The sequence below is a fragment of the Microcaecilia unicolor genome, chromosome 7 (assembly GCF_901765095.1).
Source record: "Microcaecilia unicolor chromosome 7, aMicUni1.1, whole genome shotgun sequence".
In the NCBI taxonomy this organism is placed as follows: domain Eukaryota; kingdom Metazoa; phylum Chordata; class Amphibia; order Gymnophiona; family Siphonopidae; genus Microcaecilia; species Microcaecilia unicolor.
The window spans coordinates 165,628,707-165,654,785 of NC_044037.1; the positions used below are offsets into that span (position 1 = coordinate 165,628,707).

General features: G+C 42.0%; 1 protein-coding gene across 1 annotated transcript in view; it reads right to left on the reverse strand.

The window, feature by feature from the left end:
• Positions 1–26,079, reverse strand: part of NRP2 (neuropilin 2) — a 343,921-nt gene that overhangs the window by 140,846 nt on the left and 176,996 nt on the right. The window contains 2 exon segments of the mRNA XM_030210069.1: positions 20,686–20,830; positions 23,845–24,194. Coding sequence (XP_030065929.1) covers positions 20,686–20,830; positions 23,845–24,194 — 495 coding nt within the window.

Genomic DNA, 26,079 nt, shown 5'->3' on the forward strand with positions numbered 1-26,079 from the left:
TAGAGGTTAGAGTCTGACTGATTCACTGAGTCTGTGGACAGGTGTCTTTCATACAGGTGACCATTGCCGACAGCTGTCTGTCATGCAGGTAACGAGTTGATTTGGAGCATCTACCTGGTCTGTAGGGGCCAGATCTCTTACTGGTTGGTGGGGGATCAAATACTTATTTCCCTCTGCAGAATGCAAATAAATTCATATACTTTCCACAATGTGATTTTCCGGATTTAATTTGTGATGTGCTATCTCTCACTGTTACCAATAACCTACCCTTCAATTATGGGCTGCTCATGTCTTTGTCAGTGGGCAAACTTACAAAATCAGCAAGGGATCAAATACTTATTTCCACCACTGTATGTTTGTTCGATGGCATTTTTTGCTTTCTCTCTTCCTCTTTACCCTTTCCTTTTCCCTTCCTCTCTTTCTTCTTCCTCCTCATTCCCCTTCCCCCTTTTTTCCTTCCCTCCACTTTCCTCTTTTCCCCCTTCCTATGTTTCTTCCTTTATTGTTCCTTTTTCTTTTTGCTGCTGTTTCTCCTTCCTTCTGTTTACATTATCTTCTTTCTCCTTTTCTTTTCTTGCTTGCTTTTCCGGTGTTTAGTTTCCATTTTTGTGACATGCAGTAACCTATCGAAACTTTGTAAGTCTAAGTGCTTTGAAAATGAGCTCCTAGGTCTCTTTGGGATTATTTTTAATAGAGACACTGTAGCTGCTTCCTGTTTCCTGTATATGTGATGTTATATCACTGACACATCTTTGAGGTATGTTCATTAGTTTTTCATTTTATATTGTGCTTATGTCTAAGGTTTTTGGGATCATAGGCAACCTGTTTTTAACATTATGAGATATCAGTATTTACCTTTATATTTTCATTTACATAATGTTTTATACTCGGTCTTATGTAATTTTTGCAGTTTCTTAAATCTTGGATGTTATTTATTAATCATTTTTTATCACATATATCCTAAGATCATTTACATAAATTATTTATTGAGCCGTATTAATAATTTTAGGGTCATTTGCTGTCTCTTTTCCAAAAATTGGTTTAAAGTGTTGTTTTTAAGTTAGTTCTTTATTTCCATTTTTATGTTTCTGATTCAGTGGTTGTTTGCTGAACAGTAATAATATCTTAAAATTGTTTAGAATAAGTTTGCCTTCTTAAGTGTGTCAGCCACGCTTTTAATATCAATGAATTGGTGTTTGTTTTTTATGTTCACAATGCTGCTTTCATGTTTTATAATCATCGATCCATACCAACCCTGTATTTTTTTATACTGTTTTTACATGTTATTAGTTTGCTGTATTTTCTATTATCTTATCATGGTTTTTTAAATATTATATTTCATAACCACTGATCTTTCTGATGAGTATTTTAAAATATTTATTTATGGTTTTATTATTTCATTATTTTATATTGTGATCGTTTTTGAAGATTGTGTGACCCCTGATACAAACACTTGTTGCCAAAACACAGCTGTGTACGGTCTTGCATGTTTGGAATAATGCTGTGTTGGTGAATATCCAGGTATAATTCAGCTGCTGGGACATATCCAGATATTGGCAATATTCAGATCCAAATAGGTACCTAGATAAATTTGGGGTAGCCTTTTTGCTGTCCTAACTTTATTCGGTAGTTACCCAGTTAGTGGACTGAACACTGCCTATAAGTGAGTAACACCCGGTTGTGCCCAGACTCCACCCCGGATTGCTCTGGCAGTAAGAACATAAGAATAGCCATACTGGGTCAGACCAATGGTCCATCTAGCCCAGTATTTATTTGTTTTTATTTATTTATTTATTGCATTTGTATCCCACATTTCCCCACCTCTTTCCAGGCTCAATGTGGCTTATAATACATCATGAATGGTGGAATTATATAAGAAAATAGACATTTAGTATTACAGAAGGATCTTGGGTAACATTATAATGATAAAGCATGATAGTAGTATAGCAAGCAGATATTATAAGACAATTCTGGATGTATGTGGAGGAGTTCACATTTGTTGATCTTTGTGGTATACCTTGTTAAAGAGATGAGTCTTCAGTAGTTTGCGGAAGTTAGTTAGTTCATAAATTGTTTTTAAGTTGCGCGGCAGCGCGTTCCAGAATTGTGTGCTCAGGTATGAAAAGATTGACGCATTCGTTAGTTTGTATTTTAGACCTTTACAGTTGGGGAAGTGAAGATTAAGGAATGTGTGGGATGATTTTTTAGCATTCCTGGGTGGTAAGTCTATCAGGTCTGACATGTAGGCTGGGGCATCTCCGTGAATGATTTTGTGAACTAGGGAGCATATTTTGAACGTGATGCGTTCTTTAAGTGGGAGCCAGTGTAGCTTTTCTCATAGGGGCTTAGCACTTTCATATTTTGTTTTACCGAATATGAGCCTAGCTGCAGTGTTCTGGGCTGTCTGAAGTTTCTTGATTATTTGCTCTTTGCAGCCAGCGTAGAGTGCGTTGCAGTAGTCTAGATGACTGAGTACCATTGATTGTACCAGGTTGCGGAAGACGGTCCTTGGGAAGAAAGGTCTTACTCTTTTTAATTTCCACATTGAGTGTTTCCAACAGTGGTCAATCCAGGTCATAGCTGGCACACACCCAAATAGTAGCAAGATTCATGCTACTGATTCCAGGGAAAGCAGTGGCTTCCCCCATGTCTTTCTCAATAGCAGATTATGGACGTTTCCTCCAGGAACTTGTCCAAACCTAACTGCTGTTTCCATATCCTCCGGCAACAAGTATCAGAGCTTTACTATTCGTTGGAGGGTCCTTTTACCAAGCTGTGGGAAAAAGGGCCCTGAGCTAGTGGCAGGGGTTGTTTTTCCCGTGCACCAGGGCCCTTTTTATCGCATCAGGTAAAAAGCCTCTAGACAAACATGGCCATGCGGTATGAGAACACTTACCATGTGACTATGCAGCGGAGAGCCCTTATCTCCACCCACTGAAGTGGCGATAAGGGCTCCTGCGGTAACCCAGTGGTAACTGGGCAGCGTACGGCGATGCCTGATTACTGCCGGGTTACCACCGCACAAGCCATTTCTGGGGGTTTTCTTTTTCCCAAGGAAATGGTGTACACTTGGGATGGAACTACTGCCAGCGGTCGCGTTGGGCCAGCAGTAGTCCCGATTTAGCATTCAGTTAGCCTGTGTTCATCTTACCAACGCTTTGTAAAAGAACCCGAGTGAAAAAAATATTTCCTCCTATTTATTTTAAAAGTATTTCCATGTCTCCTAAACTTTGTACTTTTAGAAAGAGTAAAAAATCGATTTCACTTCTACTCATTCTATACCAATCAGGATTTTATAGGCCTCTATCATATATCCCCTCAGTTGTCTCTTTTCCAAGCTGAAGAGCCCTCACCTCTTAAGCCTTTCCTCACATGAGAGGAGTTTCATCCCCTTTTTCATTTTGGTTGCTCTTCTTTGAACCTTTTCTAATTCCATTATATCTTTTTTGAGATACGAGGACCATAACTGAACACAATACTCAAGGTGAGGTCACACCATGGAGTAATATAGAGGCATTATAGTATTCTTGGTCTTATTTACCATCACTTTCCTAGCACCTTGTTTGCTTTTTTGTGGACACCGCTGCACACTGGTCAGAAGATTTCAAAGTATTGTCTTCAATGACACCTAGATCATTTTCTTGGGTGCTGACCCCCAAGGTGGATCCTTGCATCAGGTACCTATAATTCAGATTATTCTTCCCAATGTGCATCACTTTGCATTTGTCCACATTGCATTTCATCTTCCATTTGGATGCCCAGTCTTCTAATTTCCTATGATCTTCCTGCAATTTTTCACATTCCACATGTGTTTTAACAACCCTGAATAGTTTTGTGCCATCTGGAAATTTAATCACCTCACTTGGTGTTCCGATTTCCAAATCATTTATAAATATGTTAAATATCACCAGTCCCAGTACATATCCCTGCAGCACTCCACCCCCCTCCATTGAGAGAAATGGCCATTTAACTCTACCCTCTGTTTTCTGTCCAATAACCAACTCATAATCCACAGCCAGCACATTGCCTCCTATCCCATGACTTTTTAACTTTTTCAGGAGTCTCTCATGAGGAACTTTGTCAAAAGCTTTCTGAAAATCTAGATACACTACATCAACCGGCTTACCTTTATCAACATGCTTATTCACGCCTTCAAAGAAATGAGGCAGATTGGTGAGGCAAGACTTCCCTTGGCTGAATCCATGCTCTGTCCCATTTAACCATGTTTATCTATGTGTTCGTAATTTTATTCTTTATAATAGTTTCCACTATTTTACCCGGCACAATGTCAGGCTTACCACTCTGTATTTTCCTGGATCACCCCTGGAACCTATTTAAAATCCTCCAATCTTTCCTTTTTAAAACATAGTAACATAGTAGATGACGGCAGAAAAAGACCTGCATGGTCCATCCAGTTTGCCCAACAAGATAAACTCATATGTGCTACTTTTTGTGTATACCTTACCTTGATTTGTACCTGTCCTTTTCAGGGCACAGACCGTGTAAGTCTGCCCAGCACTATCCCCGCCTCCCAACCACCAGCCCCTCCTCCCACCACCGGCTCTGGCACAGACTGTATAAGTCTGCCCAGCACTATCCCCGCTTCCCAACCACCAGCCCCTCCTCCCACCACTGGCTCTGGCACAGACCGTATAGGTCTGCTCAGCACTATCCCCGCCTCCCGCCACCGGCTCTGCCACCCAATCTCGGCTAAGCTCCTTAGGATCCATTCCCTTCTGAACAGGATTCCTTTATGTTTGTCCCACGCGTGTTTGAATTCTGTTACCACTTTCATTTCCACCACCTCCCGCGGGAGGGCATTCCAAGCATCCACTACTCTCTTCGTGAAAAAATACTTCTTGAAATTTTTCTTGAGTCTGCCCCCCTTCAATCTCATTTTATGTCCTCTCGTTCTACCTCCTTCGCACCTCCGGAAAAGGTTTGTTTGCGGATTAATACTTTTCAAATATTTAAACGTCTGTATCATATCACCCCTGTTTTTCCTTTCTTCCAGAGTAAAAATCTTCTGTTACTTGATGCTGGTGCCTAATTTTTCCCCCCTCCCTCCTTTCATTATATCTGTATTTATGATTCTTTCTTTTATTGATATGTGTGGGATTATGTATTTCTTTAATATTTAATATTTTGTAATGCCTTCTTATAGTTTGTTAGCCATATTGAACTTGAAATTGTGCAGGGGAAATGTGGGGTACAAATGTTATAAATAAATAACTAAATAAATAAGTAAATGTTCAGGTACTATGGACAATTTTAATGACAGGTTGCAGATTACTAACAGCAGATCATCAATTTCATGGTTGAGTTCTTCAGTACCCTTGGATGCATGCCATCAGGTCCAGTGTTGATTTGGCTCAGTTTCGGACAATTTTAATGACAGGTTGCAGATCATCAATTTAATGGTTGAGTTCTTCAGTACCCTTGGATGCATGCCATCAGGTCCAGGTGATTTACTACTCTTTAAGTGTTGATTTGGCTCAATTTGTCTTCCAGGTTCACCGGGATGTCTTTCAGTCCTTCCGCATCATCACCCTTGAAAACCATTTCTGGTACAGGTAGATCTCTAATATCGTCTTCCGTAAAAACCGAAGCAAAGAATTCATTCAGTCTCTTCGCTATGGCCATGTCGTCCCTTAGTGCCTTTTTGCTCCTTCATAATCTAGCAGTCCAATGGATTCCCTTGCAGGCTTTCTGTTTCTGATGTACCTGAAAAAGTTGTTACTGTGAATTTTTGCCTCTGCGGCAAGTTTCTCTTCATATTCTCTTTTAGCCTTCTTTATCAATGCTTTGCATCTAATTTGCCAGTGCTTATGTTGCTTCTAATTGTCTTCATTTGGGGCCTTTCTCTATTTTTTTAAAGGATATTCTTTTCGCTCTAATAGCCTCTTTCACTTCACCTTTTAACCATGCTGGCTATCATTTTCTCTTCTTTCCACCTTTGTAAATACATGGAATGCATCTGGTCTGGGCTTCCAAGATGGTATTTTTAAACAACGTCCATGCCTTACTTCTGACAATCTTACATGATTTATTAGGGGACTCAGAACACTAATTTCAACCCCACACTGCTTTGGGATTTTAGTTCAAAACCCAGTACCAGTTTACAATGCCTTGACAGAACTAAGTAAGCTGGCAATTATGTACACTATCAAAATATATTGAAAGTTTTGGAATTCTTACTTTTGTAAATTTTCAGGACTCTTTTTTATTTTTTATTTTTGGGGGGGAGGGCGGTTAAGAAGAATAGAGCAGGGGATGGTAGCTTCCATGATTAACAACAGGACACACAGACTGTTCCAAGTCCTTCAGCACAGCTCCAGAAAGGCAGCCTCCTTTGCAGGGCTCCAGTGCTCAAGGATCCTGCTTAAAGCCAACAGCACAGACCCCATAGTACAAGAACAGAGTAGAAACCTAGCTCGATGAATGCTCAAAAGAAGTGGTATTCAAATTATATGTGCTATGAAACCAAAAGAAAGAGGGAGGAATGTGCTTGGTACATGCATACAAGAGTTTCACGGTAAGCACAACTCTTGTGCGCATGCCAACACAAGACTGGAAGTGCAAACACACATTGGTGCTGTTCTTCTGTGCCATGAAATATAAGCTTTTCAAAAATTGTTTTCACTTGAAATGATCGTATTTAGGCGAAGAAGAATGACGATTTCTGCTTTGCTCAGACTCACACACTTTTGTTCCTCACTATCAGCGTTTATAGGCTGCACGGGCTTCCATTTCCAAAAGAAGACAAAACCGACAGTTTAAAGTGAGAAATTCTGAAGAAATCTTCTCTTCAAAACTTTCAACACCATACTTGAGCTGGTGGCAAGTTTCCACAGTTAAGGGCAGCATTTGTTTCTGTGCTGTTCTCTGAGCATTGGGAGGGAATACCAAATGACCTCATTTACATCCATTTGAGTACAATTAAATACAGTTTGTAGCCATCTGTGGCATGAATGTTGTTTCCAGCGCTAGAGCACTCTGAATATTCTGTTCACACTAATGTATGCGCTAGTCCAGCACTAATTGCCTCTAAGGCTGGCATTAGGCTTTGAGCATGTGCCCCAGGTCTCTGTGTTTGAAATTTGTTATAATCTCCTAAAATAGTAATGCACTTAAAAAAATAATAATAATAATTTTACTAGGTAAACCTCGGATACCAAAGACGCTTGTTATCTCTTTTGCCTAAAGTGAGAACAGAAAATAAATAAATAAATAAATACTCTCCCACGAAAGGAAAAGATCTTGTTTTGTAGGAAGCAAAAGTGTTGTGGACGGCTATAAGAAATGATCTGCTGAAATGTGGTGTGTGAAACAGAAAGTGAGAAAAAGAGAAAACCTTTGTTTTGCTTTGCTGTAAAGAAACAACTGCCTACTAAGCTGCAGCTTCCTTAAAGTAATTAAAACCAGATGTTCCTGCCTTCAAAGGGGAATCGAATGGGCAGAGTAATGTTCTCTGAAACTCAGCTCTCTGGAGGAAAGAATTTGGCAGGACACTGAAACTAGAAGCCAAGAGCTATCCGGTCTTCCTTTCCTCCCCCCCCCCCCCCCCCCCCCATATTCTAAAGCTCTCAGTTGCAGTTTACCATTGGGCACTTATAAATATATGTTATTTATTGCCATGTGTTAATTGCCCACAGTTTACATGCACAGAGCAAAGTACATAAGAAGAGCATCAATTGACAGTCCACAGATAACAAAACGGATCCCTTAAGACGCAAAACCCACATATACCAGTAAGTTATAAAGAATGTTGTTGTAGGTAGTGGACAGCTGTGAGTAAGTAATTAACAATCTCCCCTGCAAGGTCCCTACCTCAGACTCCTGCAGACTGTCTGAGGGTGAGGGGAATGCTCACACAGCCAGTAATCACAGGAGGTGGAAGCAGGGAGCCCCATGTAATGCTCTCACCGTGAAATCTGGTGGATAGCCAAAATGCTTCAGCTGGAAGGAAATCTAGACAGAATTCCACTCTGCTCCATGCACAGCAGGAGGGCTTTCCTGGACTTGGTTTATTTTCTGAGAGGGCTAGGATGAGTTTTGGAAGTTAGTAAAACATCCCGAAGGCCCCTGAGTGGGGTCAGGTGGGAAACAATGGCGTGCGAATCCGCACTGCATGTTACTGTAAAAAGCATTGGTATGACTTTTGATTCAGCGGAATAAGCAAAATAATGTTTTAAGTAATTCTGTTGGCATTATGACAAGTTTTCTCCTTATTCTTCTGATTTATATTTCATTTTGAAGGAGTTTAACATTTGAAGTGTTTCAAGTATATTCAGCTACTCCCATACTAATAAATCTAAGGAACTTAGGGTTGTGCTGTACTGAGGCTCAGCTCCATAGCAAGATCATTGCAAGTAGTACATCTTCTCATTGGCAGTGGTGAAGCGGGTGGGGTGGGTGAGTCACAAAGGGCACAAACTAAAGCTTGGTAAGATCCTACTGAGGGGGGAAATGATTGAGGTCTATAAAATCCTGAGTGGTGTAGAGCGGGTTGAAGTGAATCGATTTTTTACTGATTCCAAAAGTAAAGACTTGGGGATACTCAAAGAAGTTACATGGAAATACAAAACAAATAGGAGAAAATTCTTTTTCATTCAACGAATAGTTAAGCTCTGGAACTCTTTGCCAGAGGATGTAGTAACAGTAGTTAGTGTATCTAGGTTTAAATAATGTTTGCACAAGTTCCTGGAGGAAATGTCCATAGTCTGCTATTGAGACAGACATGGGGAAGATATTACTTGCCTTGGGATTTGTAGCATGGAATGCTACCACCATTTGGATTTCTGCCAGGTACTTGTGACATGGATTGGCCACTGTTGGAAAAAGGATACTGGGCTAGATGGACCATTGGTGTGACCTAGTATGACTATTCTTATGTTCTTATGAATCCCCTCCAGCAGCACACTGATATGTGCAAAGTACCAATGCAGCAAAGGGAAAGCCACTCATGTTTTGGTATGCCTATTCTTTGGCTCTTCATTGATTCTGATATTTATTAGTGTATGTTTCTTTATATATAGTATATATTTCTCTGTGTACTCAAATTCCTGTACTTTGAAAGAATATATTTATTTTTGCATTGTTCTTTAAAATAAGTACATAAGTATTGCCATACTGGGACAGACCAAAGGTCCATCAAGCCCAGCATCCTGCTTCCAACAGTGGCCAATCCAGGTCACAAATACCTGGCAAAATCCCAGAAAAGTACAAAACATTTTATACTGCCTATCCCAGAAATAGTGGATTTTCCCCAAGTCCAATTTAATAATGGTCTATAGACTTTTCCTTTAGGAAGCCATCCTAAAGGAACTCCGCTAAGCTAACCGCCTTTACCACATTCTCTGGCAATGAATTCCAGAGTTTAATTACACGTTGAGTGAAGAAACATTTTCTCTGATTCATTTTAAATTTACTACATTGTAGCTTCATCGCATGCCCCTAGTCCTAGTATTTTTGGAACGCGTGAACAGACGCTTCACATCTACCCGTTCAACTCCACTCATTATTTTATAGACCTCTATCATATCTCCCCTCAGCCGCCTTTAAAAAGACACCCAATTCAGCACGAAAACCACGGAGTTGGCTACTCTGGTAACAAACATGTGCAACTTTTTGGAAAGCCCCTGACACGCCCATGTCCCTCCCATGGCCACACCCCCTTCTGAGTTGTACGCTATGGGATTTTGGAACCAAGCGTTATAGAATAGAGCACAGCCAGATGCTCATGCAAATCCTAATTGATGCCAGTTAACGCCAATAATTCTTTGTTAGCATTTAATTATTGCTCGTTAATGGCTCATTAGCCAATTAATTTGTGCGCGCACCTCGAGATCACACCCAAATCCGGCCACCATATATAGAATCTGGGCGTAACTGTTCAGATATACAGGGTGCCAATTTTCATGCCTCTCCGTCTGCTCTTTGTCACTCATATAATTGCTACTTTCTCTGCCCACCTGAGTATCTCACTGTCTGACCTGGCTTGGAGCCCTCTGTAGCCTTCGTTCTCCACTCTGTCAAATGCCACCTGCAATCACCTCTACTTTCCAATACTTGCTTCTGCATTTGTAATTTGTTACTTTCTCTCATCGCTATGTTATGAGACTCTGCTGCCAGCTTCATTATACTGATTCTGCCATGATTTTTCTTTCAATGCCTCCTATCCGCCAATCTCCCGGCATGTGTTTGTCAGCCTCTTAGTATTGTGACAGCTGTTGCTATCATTTGCTGACACCTGCCTGAGTGTTTATAGTTAGCTATTGGTGCAGTCTTATCTCCAAAATAAAGGGACTTTGCTTCCAGCTTCAGTTCCCTATTTCTACTAGAAAAATCAGCATGGGTAAGTGGTGGCACAGAAGGTCACAAAATATTATCAGAGATCAATTGAGCTACAGTGCTGTATCCTCCAGACTTTGTGGTTGTCAATCAAGGTGGCTCTTCTAAGATATTAACCTCATGAGACAAGCTCAGACCTTGACTCTTAGTAGGAGAAATGCAAGAGTTACATAATGTAACATAAAAAGTTTTATATAGCATCTCAACGAATGCCCCGTCTCCTCCCCCTCCTGCGCTCCCATCCCTTTGCAGGCAGGGGCACCGGCATCTAAATCGGCTATCTGCTGCTGGAACTTCCCTCTGCCATGGCCCCAGGGTTGCCAGGTGGAAAATTTTTTTCTAGCCCAATCCAGCCCAAAAACCAGCCCAAAACCCGCCCAAACACAAACCCCGCCCCTGACACCCCCACCCCCGCGTCATCACCCTCGCCCCCGCCGTCACCGGCCCCGCCGTCACCGGCCCCGCCTCCCCCGTCATCGGCCCCGCCTCCCCGTCATCGGCCCCGCCTCCCCGTCATCGGCCCCACCTCCCACGTCATCGGCCCCGCCTCCCACGTCATCGGCCCGCCCAAAACGTCACTAACCCCGCCCAAAAAACGTCACTAACCCCGCCCCCCCGCGGCCGAAAAAGGCAAAAAGCCGCCCAAAAAACCGCACAGAAACCCAAAAAGCCGCCCAAAAAACCGCAACCCGCCGCGGGCAAAAATTTCCCGCGGCGGGTCGCGGAAAACCGCCCAATTGGGCGGTAAAACCGCCCACCTGGCAACACTGCATGGCCCACCCCCTTCTTGCATCACTTCCTTCTTCCACAAGCACGGGCTGTGGCAGAGGGAAATTCTAGTGTCAGCGACAGATGGCCAATTTAGCTGCAGGGCAAAAGGACAAGGTCAGTGGCAGGGAGGAGGGATGCAGTATGACCGAGGGTGGGGGCGGCGGTAGCAGGACCAGAGGGACCCAATGGTCCTCATTGCCCGGGGGCCAGACCACTCTCAGTCCGCTCTGATTTTGTCATCTCCTATAATGATAAAAAGGGAGGGCCCTGAAAAAAATGAACAGACCTCTAAACATGAGAAACAACACAAAATGAACATTTTCTGGATGCCCATCTCTAGTGGGTGAATGTGCTTGAGGATCCACCTGCTCAGTGTTGGAATTGTCTGCTGAGTGGTGGGAATTTGCTGCTTGGCTTTTGCCATTCAGCCTGGCTCTCAGCCTCTGGTTGCTGCAACCACAAGAGCAGGTACTTCTCATTAAACACAGGAAATACCTGTTCCCATGGTTGAACTTTCGCACAGTGCTCTCTACAGGAAGCTGAGAGGCAGGCTGAGCAGTGGGAGGGAAGCAGCAAATTCTTGCCAATTTGCACAGAATCCCTGTGTTGAGCAGGTGGGAGAAGGGAATTGATGCTGAGGGCTGACACTGGGTCTGGGGGCTGATGCTGGGGCTGGGAGAAGGAGGCTGATGGTAAGCAATGAGAATGGGAGAAGGGGACTGGAGGCTGATGCTGGGAACTGATATGATGCTGAGGCTGGCGGAAGGGGGGAAGAGGGCTGAAGGCTTATATGAAGCTGGTGTTGGTAGAAGGGGGCTATGCTGGCAGATGATAGAGAATGGGAGAAATAGGGAAGAAGGAAAGTTTGTGCTGGGGCTAGTGCAAAGGGCTGGCACTAGAAAATTGTGTTTTGGGCCACTGAATGGAATTTACCTAAAAAGTCCCCAAATTTGTTTTGAGATGTGAATACACCCAATTAACCCCTATTTTTCTGATCTGGGAAAGCATGCAGTTGCCTCAAAAATAAACCCCTAAAAGTCAACATGATAACCCCTGGAATAAGAAGCCCAAATTATCACTGTGTAACTACAGATGTGGGCATGACTAGCAGGATGGACGTTGATATCATGAAGACTGCACACCCTTGTGCATTTGTGGCACACCTCTTTTAGTACAGGCCGGAACAGGGTGAACTGAGTCCATCTGACTGATATACAGATAGAAGTGCTTAATGTTAACATTTTTGAAAGTCACTAGGCTTCCGGGAGTACTGTTACACCTTGGGAAGAGCATTGTGTTTTATGTTACATTAATCCAATAAAATCCATGGCCTTCTTTTCACTCCACATGGGTGCAATGCTGTCTTTCTTTATTGAGTGAATGGCCAAATGGGGGATGGGGGCTCTCTAGCTGCCATGGTTCTGTGAGTCATCACTGTAGTATGCTAAAAGCAAATGTTCCTAAGCAATTCAGTTTCAGAATGTACTCAAAATATAACCTTTGATGACCATTTTTTCAAAACTTTCCAGAGAAGTCTGCTCACACTAACACACATTTTAGTCATACGCATACTTCTGCAGTAATGAGGAGCTGTCGCTGGGAGCAGCAGAAAGGTCAGTAGACTCCAACTTCTTCTTTTTTTTTTTTGCCAAATCTTTCGCAACTTTTATAATGATTTTGTCACAATCTCCTTTAAGAAATTCACCCTTCCCCTTATTGGCTGTCAGCTGCCCAACTATTAGAGAACAACAGAGGAGAAGAGCCTTCTGTCTTTGAGGTGAACCGAGTAGACATCCCAACTCATCCTTCCATGGTGGATGACATCCTTATCTCCACCTCAGTTGCCATCATAGACTTAAAAGACACCACTCTTATCAGTGTCAAAGATGATGCAAGTGAGCTTTTGCAATCATACAGAGGGCAATCTTCAGATGACAATGTAAGCAAGGAAAAGGGCTTTTTTGAAATTTGCCTACCCTAAGACCAGGGCTTTTTTTGAGGGGGTACCGAGTACCGGCATCTTTTCCATTTACTAAAATTGACTCATGGACCCCAAGTTTTAATGAAAGAGCTCAGGCTCTACACACCAATTCTGCCTTGTCATAGATTCTGTGACTAGTTGCAGGGTCCTGGCTATTGTGGTGTGGGTCCCTCAGTGATCACCCCATCCCGGAAGGGTGATCTGGCATTTGAGTACCGGCACCTTTTTTGCTAGAAAAAATGCACTGATCGGCTGAGACCTGCATAACCAGTTGTGTTGCTGTATATATGGGCACCTTTTTTTGCTAAAAAAAAATCACACTGCCTAAGACATAGGGTATAGACAAGAAAAAGTATGTATGAACTTTATCTGTATTATTGTGAAGGTATTTCCAAGGTGGGGTTAGGCTGAGGGAGGCAGCAAGATGCACAGTCTTACATTTTCAAAACTACATGTTCAGAAAAACATCAGGTATCAATCTCTGCAGCAATTTTAACTCGGGCAATTTCTCATGGGAAAGGGGAATTTTTTGCTGCAGATTTTGCACTGATTCTCCAACTTTGCACCTGCCGCCTCTATCCGCACAAAACTGAAAATTGTCACATATCATAAGCAATTCGTATGCCAATCAAATAGTTTATTTATTATTTATTTGTTACATTTGTATCCCACATTTTCCCACCTATTTGCAGGCTCTATGTGGCTTACACAGTACCGGAGAGGCGTTCGCAGACTCTGGTGTGAACAAATAAAAAGTGATGTTGTGGTAAGATAAAGTTCATGTGGATCAGTCAGCAGAAGAGTTGTGTTATGTCCATTATGTACTTTACTTTTGTTGTGTTGCAGAGATCAGGCATTTAAGTTTGATCTGCGGGGTATGCCTTTTTAAACAGGTTAGTCTTTAGTGATTTCCGGAAGTTTAGGTAGTCGTACGTTGTTTTCAAGGCTTTTGGTAATGCATTCCACAGTTGTGTGCTTAGATAGGAAAAACTGGATGTGTAAGTTGATTTGTATTTAAGTCCTTTGCAGCTTGGTTAGTGCAGATTTAGATATGTTCGTGTTGATTTGGATGTGTTCCTGGTTGGTATGTCAATGAGGTTTGTCATGTATCTCGGGGCTTCACAGTAGATAATTTTGTGAACCAAGGTACAGATTTTGAAGGCAATGTGTTCTTTGATTAGGAGCCAATGTAGTTTTTCACGGAGGGGTTTTGCACTTTCAAATCGCGTTTTTCCAAATATAAGCCTAGCTGCTGTGTTTTGGGTGGTCTGAAGTTTCTTTAAGGTTTGTTCTTTGCATCCTGCATAAATTCCATTGCAGTAGTCTACATGGCTTAGTACCATTGATTGTATCAGGTTGCAAAATGTTTCCCTCAGGAAGAATGGTTTCACACGTTTGAGTTTCCACATTGAGTGGAACATTTTCTTTCTTGTGGATTTCACTTGGCTCTCTAGTGTTAAGTTACGGTCCAATGTAACGCCGAGGATTTTCAGGTTGTCTGAGATAGGGAGGGTGTAGTCTGGGGTGTTGATACTTGTGGGGTTGTCCATGCTGTATTGGGATGAGAGGATGAGTCTGTGTTTTTTCTTTATTGAGTTTTAGTTGAAATGCATTTACCCATGAGTCCATGATGTTCAAGCTGAGCTTGATTTTGTTGGTGATTTCTGTCAGTTCGTGTTTATAAGGAATGTATATTGTGACATTGTCTGCACAGATGAAAGGGTTCCGGCCTTGGTTGGATAATGACTTGGCTAGTGGGGTCATCATTAGGTTAAAGAGGATTGGTGATAGTGGTGATCCTTGAGGTACTCCGCAGTCTGCTTTCCACGGTGATATGTTTGAGTTTGATTTCACTTGATATGTTCTTGTGGTTAGGAAACCCTTAATCCAGCTAAGTACATTTCCTCCAATCCCAAAGTAATCTAGTAGTTTTAATAGTTATAATAGTCTGCAATTAAATCTCATAAATTTAAGAGGTCTTTTCAAACACTAAGATTTCAGTAGTTTATCTTGAAAGAAGACATGATCACCCTCACTTGAAAATCTACTGATTAGATTTGCTAACAAAATGATGCTACTCTCTAGTACCTCATGTGCTATATAGGTAGAAGAAATTTAGGGCTTCATTTAATAATGCGCTAATGCCATTAACCCATTTTAATTCTAGATAAATGCATAGGGGCCCTTTTGCTAAGCTACATTTAGCACCTAATTCAGTTTTTTAGAAAGCAACAATTGAGTAAGCCACAAGCAGCACATCCTCCTGACCTTTCACCCATGATCCGATCACCCTCCAAAGAGCTAATCCCCTGATATGATCCCCCTTCAGAGCCCCCCCCCCCAAAAAAAAAACAGGCCATCCAAAATCAAACTTCCATACACTGAACTTCCTCCCAACCCCCTGGGACGGTTCTAGGTCAGTTCCCACTCTCCAATTCCCATCTTGAAAATTGCCACCTTGGACAATTACCACCTAACCAATTCCAATTGCTCCAGGGAGAACAATTCCAACCTTTAACAATCATGAAGCATCTCAGTCTGAAATGTATCTCCTTCCCTTCCCTTCCAGATCATTTGGGGGCGTCAATACCCCCCCCCCTCCCCACATACCCCCAAACATTATCTTTAACATACCACAGCAAAAAAAAAATTAAAATAAACCAAAATCTAAATGAATAAAGAGCATATAAAATATATTTATACAAAAAGTGTACACAAATTATTGCCAACACATCAACGCCACGCAAAGACACTTTTCATTAAAAAAAATACAATGCACAAGAAAAAATACCCCAACAGAACACCAACACAAGAAAAAACAATGAAAACTACAAGCCAGTAAGAAATAGCCAGGGGGAACAGTCCTAGGAGGGAACTGTCCACCTTTCGGAAAATTCCTAGGAGGGAACTGTCCAGGTGGGAATTGGTGTGTGGGAACGGTCTGGGTGGCAACTAGCCTGCTACACCCTGGGACACACCTGGAGGTCTTTCTGATAGTCTAGTGGCCTGAGGTGAGAGCAGTAGTGTAGGGAGAAATTTATCCAAGTAGGGGGGAGGGTGGAGGAGGCAAAGTAATTTTTTGCACTACCCAACAGAATGCTCGAGTGGAGTGGAATAGCAGTAGTAGCAGGCAGCAGCGAGTGACTATGAAATCCAGAGGGAAAAGTCATGCCCATGGATGAGAGCAGGCCTCCCCTCTTGTTCCAGCATTTCCTTGGGTTCAAAATGATGCCAATTGTATCATATCTCTGGTTTTGATGCCGAAGACTTCTAGCTGTAGTCTCAAGATATAACCACTAGGGATCATCCTTCCATATAGTACCACCAGGTGTACTGCCATTAGGGGTCATCAGGTACCATTTTGCACCCAGGACAACAGAGGGATGTGTCAGAAGGGGACTGCTCCCACCTCAGATCATTTGACTACTAGCAGGGTTAGTGTCAAAAGAGTGTGGTGGGGGGGGGGGGGGGGGAATTCCCAGGGCCTGTGCTGGGGTCTCTCTCTCTCTCCTGATCCTGACGGGACCGAGTGATCGCGTCCTGACAGGAGCAGGAGAGAGAAAACTCCGGCACCCCTTGGAGTCTGGGGAGGACCCGGAGGAGCATTCCTCCAGCACTACTGTTCTGCCCATTGCTTGCTGAGCAGCTGCTTTTCATCTCAGGCATGCATGCTCGGTTTTGAAACCGAGCATGCCCTGAGAGAAAAAGCAGCCACAGGGGCAGGCAATAGGCAGAGTAAACAGTCAGCGCTGGAGGAAGACATCTTCTGCTGGCAGGGTCTTGGGATCCCCACCAGCCAAGTTGGGGACAGCTGTTGTGACAGCGATGGGGGGGGGGGGGCAGAGGCAGTGATGGGGGGGAGTGGACAACGATTGGGGGGGGGGGCGGCAGCGGCCCTGCCCCAGGCCTGGCTCAGTCTCTCAGTGGCCCTGACTACCAGGGAGACCCCTGAATAAGTCTCAGGGGGTTGGAGAGTGGAGTAGCATATGGGGGGGGGGGGGGATTGCTTTCAAGGGGGATTGCTCTAGGGGTTCTTTGAGGGAGGATCAGGAGGGGGAACATCAGGGGAATGGGCAACTGCAAATTACCTAATTGTTAGTTTTGCAGTTAAGATGTGATAAGTGCAAAGACTTGCCACACATTAGTAGAAGACCCTATAGTTAGTAAATAGGCCCAAGTTGAAAATAATAAGGTTTGCGTTATTTAACATGTGACAACTGGATAACTCATGCACATTAATAAATGAGGCCCTTAAAGAGAACTGAAGTATAACCCGGGCAGTGACCATTCCATGAGAATAAAGGAGACGTGTTTAAGCTAGAAATTCATGCTTTTCTATATTTACAGTACTGTATTAAAAAGAATGGGTGTCTGTATAACAATGACATTTAGATTGCTTCCTATTTACTAGAGCATCTAGAGAAGCTTGCAAAGTTTTCTTACCCTAGAAGTGTGCAGTTCCATACAGAAGTAAGATATAACACACACATTTGTGTACAAAATGCAACCATGTGGGAGGGTCATTTAAGGAATGCAAAGATCAAGACAAGTAAATCCTATGTGAGGCACTTTAGGAGATTAAGGATTACATTCAGATCGATTTATTAGTAAGTCTTTAGTCTGGGTTTTAGAGTTCTGTTTAATGACAGAAAAAAAAAATGTCGGAGGCCCAATTCACATGCTAGAAGAGGTTAGGAAAGCCCCAGTGATTTGGTAGGTAAGCTACTTCAATTCTAAACTTCCTGAAACTAGAAATGCCTTTTACAGATGTGGTTTCTAAAGAAAACCTAACTCCTTTATTGCTGACATCTGGACTGCAGATTTAGATCCCAGATTTCAGACAATGGCCAGGAGTAACTCTTGGCCTAAGAACAGTCAATCCCAAGATGTCTTATGTTTTTTGAACTTCAGGTACAGGCATTTCGAGCTCACTGACTCACAAAGTGATTTCTCTGTAGTTTCAGGTGTCAAACACCCAACTGTTCGGCTTACTAGAGGAACTGCAACAAGTCCAGCTCGTCATGAGTCCTATAGGAATGTGGAACAACATCAGCAATGGACCACAATATCTCTTGGCATGCTAAATCCTCAGACACAGAGAAAATAACCTGCAATTTAAAAGTGATGTTCTAATGCTATATTTTAACACTAGACACCAGCAGAGAACACCTTCAACCTCTCCAACCTTTTCACAGTAATAAAGCTGAAGTATCTCTTCAAGGAGAATGCCAGCACTAGGAAGTCTTTCAATGACTAATATTTTGCACTTTTGTGGCTTCCCTGCAATTATCTTGCATTTTAAACTTTTGCAATGTGCAAGTACATTTTTGATGCTAGTTTCTTTCCAGGGCAAGTTCATGCTATGTGTGTCTCCTCAGGCTTTAGGGCCATTTGTGGGGAGTATAAATTTCCAACTGTGAGAAAGCACAAATGAAATAGAGTTAATCACACTGAACTCTGAATTTCTCTCTCTCTCTCTCTAGCACTTAAGCTCTGTGGACATTCCAGGTCCCAGAGCACTTTTCTCGGGCATAAGGACATTAATCCCAGGATCATGGCTGCATTCTTTAGCATCATGTCTATGTTAGTTGAATGTTCTAATGCATTAATATTAGGTCTATCATTAATATTATGTAAACATTGTATTATATTGCTGGTATTTGAATTCCAGTGCTGTTAAATGTGTATATTTTTTATAGTGTTTCACGGTAGTTCTATTATTAGGTTTCAATTTACTGTTTTCAAGTTTATTTCATTTAGGGTCTTGTTTACTACAGCATGCGTTAAAATTTAGCATGCGCTAATGCTAGAGACACCCATATATTCCTATGGGTGTCTCTAGCATTATCGTATGCTAAATTTTAGTGTGTGCTAAAAACACTAACGCACACACTAAAATTTACAAATCTAAAAATATAGACATAAAAAGAAGAAAGGAACTACAATGACTCAATAGGACGATAGGAAAGAAACCAAGCAGTCAAACAAAGAGACAAAGGTCTAAGGGAAACCAACAAATTTGGGGGGGGGGGGGGGGGGGGGGAGGAAATAACTAGAATGGAGGACGAGACTAAGTAGTAGTAAGGGGAAGGAACAGGTGATGAACCAACTGCAAGCATATTGTCCATATGTTTATCCACTCCTACCCTAGCTGGGATAAAATTTAATCAGCTCTCTGACCTCATGTGCACCTTTCTTTAAATGTCACCTTACTTTCTAACCCCTCTAACTCTCTTACCTATCTATATATTCCATCTTTGCTTATACCCTACACTGTTAATTAAAACGTTCTATTACATATTGTTCTGACATTGTAAGTAGTATACTATGCCATACTTTGTATTGTTATTTGAAATTTTTTATTTCTGTGATTGTCTATTGCTCATGTTTGATTTAGTCTTACTGTACACCCCCTTGAGTGAATTGCTTCAAAAAGGTGGTAAACAAATCCTAATACATACATCAATATGAATGCAATACTTATAGACCGCTATAGACCCAAGGTGGGTTCAATGTGGAGTACAATAATGTTTACAGTAAACAATATGACAACAATTAAAAACATGCAAAAATACAAAGTTTAAACTAAAAATGCAATTCACCAAAATCATAAAAGCAAAATAGAGACAGGACAGATCGGATTATGGGCAACCAAAAAGAAATGTCTTACGCTATTTCCTAAATTTCCAATAGTTCTGTTCATGTCGTAAGGAAATTTGAAATGATTATTAGGGGGTCTTTTACTAAAGATTAGCTCAAGTTATATGCAGCAGGGCCCATTTTATTCCTATGGGCCCTGCTGCAGATAACTCAAGCTAATCTAGTAAAGGACCTCCTTAGGGCCCTGTTTACTAAGGTGCACTAGCATTTATAGCATGTGGTAAAATTTAGTATTCGCTAACCATGTAGACACCCATAGGAATATTATGGGCATCTACAAGGCTAGCAGGCATAGCAAGCAGGAAAAACCTCTATGTAGACAGTACAATCATAAAGAGGCTGGCCAAGGGACAATCCAACACAGGAGATAATGCTTAAAAGGCATTTTATTTGCTGCATGGACAGAGGGACCCGACATGGTCCATGTTTCGGCGTACTGAAAACGCCTGCCTCAGGGTCACAATATAATGAGCAGATTCCTTCGGGTAATGCTGTGTGTTCAGTATTTCTTCTGAGAATGCCTATGCTTTGTTTGTTCAGTATTCTTTGTTGAACACTATTGTGACCCCTGAGGCAGGCATTTTCAGTATGCCGAAACAAGGACTGTGTCGGGTCCCGGTTAGCACACGCTAAAGCTTAGTGCGTGCTAAAAATGCTAACACACCTCTAGCGCGGCTTAGTAAGCAGGGCCCTTACTGATGAATACATAGTTTTAGCCACACTTATGTACTCCTGAACATTATAATTACAGATGTATTCAGTTAGTCCAGTATAGAGGTATCATATACACTTTGCATGTTGAGCCTCATTTCTACATCTTCCAGTAGACTAACATGGCAACCACAATCATTTTTCCATGACTTACAACTGCACTAATCTCACTTATAGAATGAAAAAAACCAAACAGGATTCTCTCTTACCCATCAAATCACAGCCTAGTATTTCCAGTCGCATCCCGATCCCTGCTGGAGACCATCTCTCTGGATACACCCGGACATACTGTGCAGGCACAGGGTCAAATCGCCGGACTTCGGGAGTATCATAGTGAATGTTCCCCTCGAACAACTGAAAAAGATGGAAGCTATGTTATGCTCACTATGTATATATCAAAAGGCAGACAACGGGAAATTTGGAATAGCATCTCAAGCTGAGTTACATTCAAGTATAGTAGGCATTTCTCTGTTCCAGGAGAGTTTACGCTATAGCAGGGCAATTCTATACACTAGGGACAAGATTCAGTAAATGGCACATAAATTTGTGTGCTGAAAAAAAAGAGGTAATCATTTCTAATATTGAAGAAATTAAGGGGAATCAGAGGAGTCTCAGATCCTTTAGCCTTCAGATTGGTACTGCAGAGTCTGATATTGGGTCAACTAGATTACTGCAATACAATTTCTTTAGTTTGCACAAAGCTTTTACTAAAACAAACTACAGACAATACAGAATACGGCAGCTTGGCTGATATTTTCTGCTCACATAAGCGAGAGGGTCTCTCCTTTGTTGATAAAGCTGCATTGGCTGCCAGCAGAGGCTCATATCCAGTTCAAGTTTTGTACAATAATCCTATATAATAATTAACATTTAATATTCAGGTCAGTGGTGATGCCAGGAAGTTATGCAGGTAGAGCCAATATTCAGTTCTACCAGGACAGCTGACCAGGCAAAGTTAGGACTGCTGTTTATGTGGTCCTACTTAAATAATTAGATAAGAAGGCACTGGCACTGAATATAGACAATGTCCACACAACTTCATGGTGTTCAGAAGAGATCTTCAGTGGCGCTGCCCTGTTAAGTGTTGCAGCATACCCTCTCTGTCTGCTCAATGTGATTTAACCAGGCATGAAACTCTCCTACCCAGTTAAACCATTTTGAACATTGGACCTCTAGTATTTTTTGAATGTTGGGACCAGTGTTTCCAATACTACTAACAGGAGAAGAGAAAATGGACTTTTCCTCCCTACAAAATGAAATACAACACATAACTGCTAGAATACCAAACTCTGAACTGGACAAATTATTAACCTGAAAAAAAATAAAATAAAGATTACATAATACAAGGGGGAAAAATTTACTTCATCATAGAATCAGAATCCAGTACATTCTTTTTCTACTATTATGTTTCTACATAGACATTTCTCTCCACTCAGCTAATTCTCTTCTCACCAGCTTAGTTCCAAGATAATGACATTGCATCATTCTCTCTAGGCTTGACTGCCTCAGTTGATAGCAGCTTCTCAGTAAACCTAACCTAAATCCCCTAGCTGCTAGTCCCATAAACTTCAAGAACAGAAACCCTGCAATAGCAAAGGACAAGAGGTAGCAGGAAATAGGGTTCCACTTGGCTGTGGAACGGCATGTTTCTCAAACACATCCATTTTCACTGTAAGGATGATTCACCTCCTACCCATGTCATTAACCTTCAGTGTTATTATTTGTTAGTGATTCAGCAGATTAAGAATAGAGACGCCAATTTCTAGGGGGGAAAAGGGAGAAAGTAGTCTAAGGCTTGACCTCAGAGGATTCTTCTGTACCATTAAGCCCCCCCCCCCCATTCTCCCACCCCTTCTCTAGATTCTGTCCTCCTCATCAACTCCTTTAGGTCTTTCCTTATCCCCTACCTTTCGATTTCCACACTTCATTCAAGCTCTTCTGTTCTTCTTTCTCATTGCCTCCTCCCAAGTTCTCCTTCTTCTTACTCACCTCCTCCTTTCCTCATTGATTCTCTCCTTTATTCCTTGCAGGTTCCTTTTCTTTTCCCCTCCCTCTTTTCTTTCTTTTTTTTTTTGTACCCCGCGCTTTCCCACTCATGGCAGGCTCAATGCGGCTTACATATTGTATACAGGTACTTATTTGTACCTGGGGCAATGGAGGGTTAAGTGACTTGCTCAGAGTCACAAGGAGCTGCCTGTGCCTGAAGTGGGAATTGAACTCAGTTCCTCAGTTCCCCAGGACCAAAGTCCACCACCCTAACCACTAGGCTACTCTTCCACTCTATGTCTTCTTCCTCTTTTTCTCCTACCTTTCAGACTCCTGTGGCCTCTTTCACTTGCTCCATTTCTTGTTCATTTCCTCATCCCTTATTAAAACCAACTTATATATGCATGTTGCCTCTATCACAAAGATATCTAGCCTCTCAGGTATCTTTTCTTCTACTAGCTCCCTCCTCTCAGGGTCTTACCCTCTTTTTTTTCTTTCTTGCCTCTCTCCTCATCACTCCTATGTTCATTTATCTCCCTTCCTCCCGGTTCTTTCCTCCTCCTCCCCCCACCTGTAATGTTCTCTCCTATTTTACCTCTCTTTGCCTCACACTCTCAATCATGTTTGTCCTCCTCACTTCTCCTTCCTGCCTTTTGGGATTCTCTCTTTCTCTCCTCTTCCATTTCTTTCCTTTTTCACTCCCTCCCATCTTTGCAACTCCTCATCCTTGGTTGATCCAGGGAACAGAAGTCCTTTCTGGAGAATTAAACCTAACTTTCATATGGAAAAAATACAGCACTTAACATCTGATCCACTAGGCCGACACACATGCTTCTTTTCTAAATAGGAATATAGGAGGAAAAGGGAGGAACATCCCCAAGGAGCAGAAGCACACAATATCTTTCTGTTCCCACATTATCACGCTGCCTGTGCCAATGTAACTTTGAGCAGAGTTTCAAAGGGGAGTTGGAGAGATGATGGAGCAGATTCCTAGAATGACTGGCATTGTGCCAGGCCTCAGCTACTTGGGAGACGTCTACTACACTTCCAGTTCATCTCAAAACTTGCCACTGTCACAGCCTTGAACCACTCAGCCTATTTTGTCTTCCGCTGGCTATAGTTCTAGACAGCATACTTTCCCTCTCATGCTACCCTCTTGCCTGAAACTTTTGCTGAGTCTAGTAGAATCAGCATTGCTAAAGACAAGCAGGAAGAAAAGCACACAACTATGAGGTTCTAGTCAACTGAGTTGGCAACCTCATTCAGGAAGATGTGAATAAGGGAGAGTTACACATCGACCAAATCCAAACATCATAAAAATGAGAATGAATTATATGATGGACTGGTTAAATAGAATCAATAGAAAGGTTTTAGCATCCTACCTTAGGCTGTTCTGTTCTTGAGTCTTGAATGTAGATCCAGTCATTTCCATTCATGCTGTAGGCCACTTTAAATTTCCGCACAAAGGCTCGGTTCTCCACAGCAGTAAGACTGTCCCCTCCCCGAGCTCCCTGAATGATTACTCCTTTCACTGACTTCGGAGCACCTAGGTCCACCTGCAACCACTCTTCACCGGGCTGAGCTTGTGGAATGCGTGGGAACCAGCCTGAGCGGCTACTGACCAAGCGTGCCACACCAGGAGTCCAGTGGTACTCTCTGGTGGAGGAAGCTGAGATCTGGGAATCGGTGATCAAACCCGAAAGCATCCCCAGCATATTTGAGCAGGGAGAATCTGTACAGAGAATGAGAGAAAACAAACAGAGGTAAAACCCCAGTGTCAAGATATTGCATAAAACACTACATGGAGTGTCTTAGTACTGTTGCTATTGACTCAACTTCATAGTTTTGTTTTTATATTCTTTTGGAATGCACAGGGGGGTAGAGGGTAGCCACCTGTTTTGCTAAAATATGCTATTGTTAAATGATAATTGTTGTCACTTATCCCCCTGCATGTCCCCCTCTCTCCCCCCTTTTTACTTCTCTTTTTCTTTATGATGTATTGTAACTTCCTTCCTTTTCTTATAATTTGTTATTACTTGTAAACCACTGAGCAGCACCCTGTACAGCAAGTAAAAGTAAATAAATAAATAAATAAATGCACACACACATGAAAGAAGAAAGAAAGAAAGAAAGAAAGAAAGAAAGAAAGAAAGAAAGAAAGAAAGAAAGAAAGAAAGAAAGAAAGAAAGAAAAGCTGTGATTTGGGAAACAGCATCTGTTTTAAAGACAACTCTTTTCAAAAATACTAGGACTAGGAAGCATGCAATGAAGCTACAAAGTAGTACATTTAAAACGAATCAGAGAAAATAGTTCCTCACTCAGTGTAATTAAACTCTGGAATTCGTTGCCATAGAATGTGGTAATATCAGTTAGCTTAGCGTGGTCTAAAAAAGGTTTGGATAGCTTCCTAAAAGCAAAGTCCATAAGCCATTATTAAAATGGACTTGGGAAAATCCACTGCTTATTTCTTGGACAAGCAGCATAAAATGTATTGCACTGTTTTGGAATCTTGCCAGGTATTTGTGACCTGGATTGGCCACTGTTGGAAACAGGATGCTGGGCTTGATGGACCTTCGGTCTGTCCCAGTATGGTAACACTTATGTATTCTGATTTAGCCAGTTTGGTATATTATTGTTTATTAAATTTACTTGATCCCATATAAAACAAGCTTGTTTGGAAATCAAAACGAATTACAAAATTTTTTTAAACCAGTGTGTCAAAGACATCAGCTCCAAAAAGTTAATATTAACCAACACAGTGAAAATGTCAGAATTGTCAAATCATTGGTGAATGCTCTTGCACTATGCAGAGTAAGGCTGAGAGGAGGGAGCCCAGGGACAGGTGAAATGACCTGCGTTGCTGATTGCCCTCAGTTCAGGGCAAGGACTATCAGCAATGATTAGAGGGCAGAATTGATTACTCTTGAAGCTACATGGTTAGCATGCTTTGCAGCTGGTGGCAGCACGAAGGAGCAGGAAAGTATGGATACGTTTAATTCAAGCAGATTCCTATGGAGCGAGAAATGTTCAAAGCCATGAATAAAACAGGGTTCTATGTAGAAAAACTTGAAATTTGAAAACTGCCCACCATGGATGTGTCTATGACTATACACACTGGGGCCGATATTCAGACCGAGGCAGTTACACTGGCTAACTCCTGTGGTCAGCGCTAAGGCCCGATATTCAATGTCGGGCTGTTTCCGGTGACTGGCACTGAATATCTAAGTTTATTTTTGGCCGGTTTGAAGATAACCAGCTAAGTCAATATTCAGACTTAGGGGACCTTTTACTAAAATGCATAGGCACCTACGCGGATACAACATGCGTCAATTTAGAACTACTGCCTGGCTACCACGTGCCCTGGGCGTTAATTCTAATTTTGACGTGCATCCAAAATGCGCAGCAGAAAATAATTTCTGTTTTCTACCATGTGGAGCTAACCGGGTGGTAATCAGCAGTGTACATGCACTTACGATTACCACTTGGTTAACACGTGAGACCTTACCACTTTGTTAACGGGTGATGGTAAGGTCTCAGGCCCAAAATGGACGTGCACTGATTTTTATTTTGCCACATGTCCATTTTCGGCAAAAAAAGGGCCTTATTTGCAGGCGTGC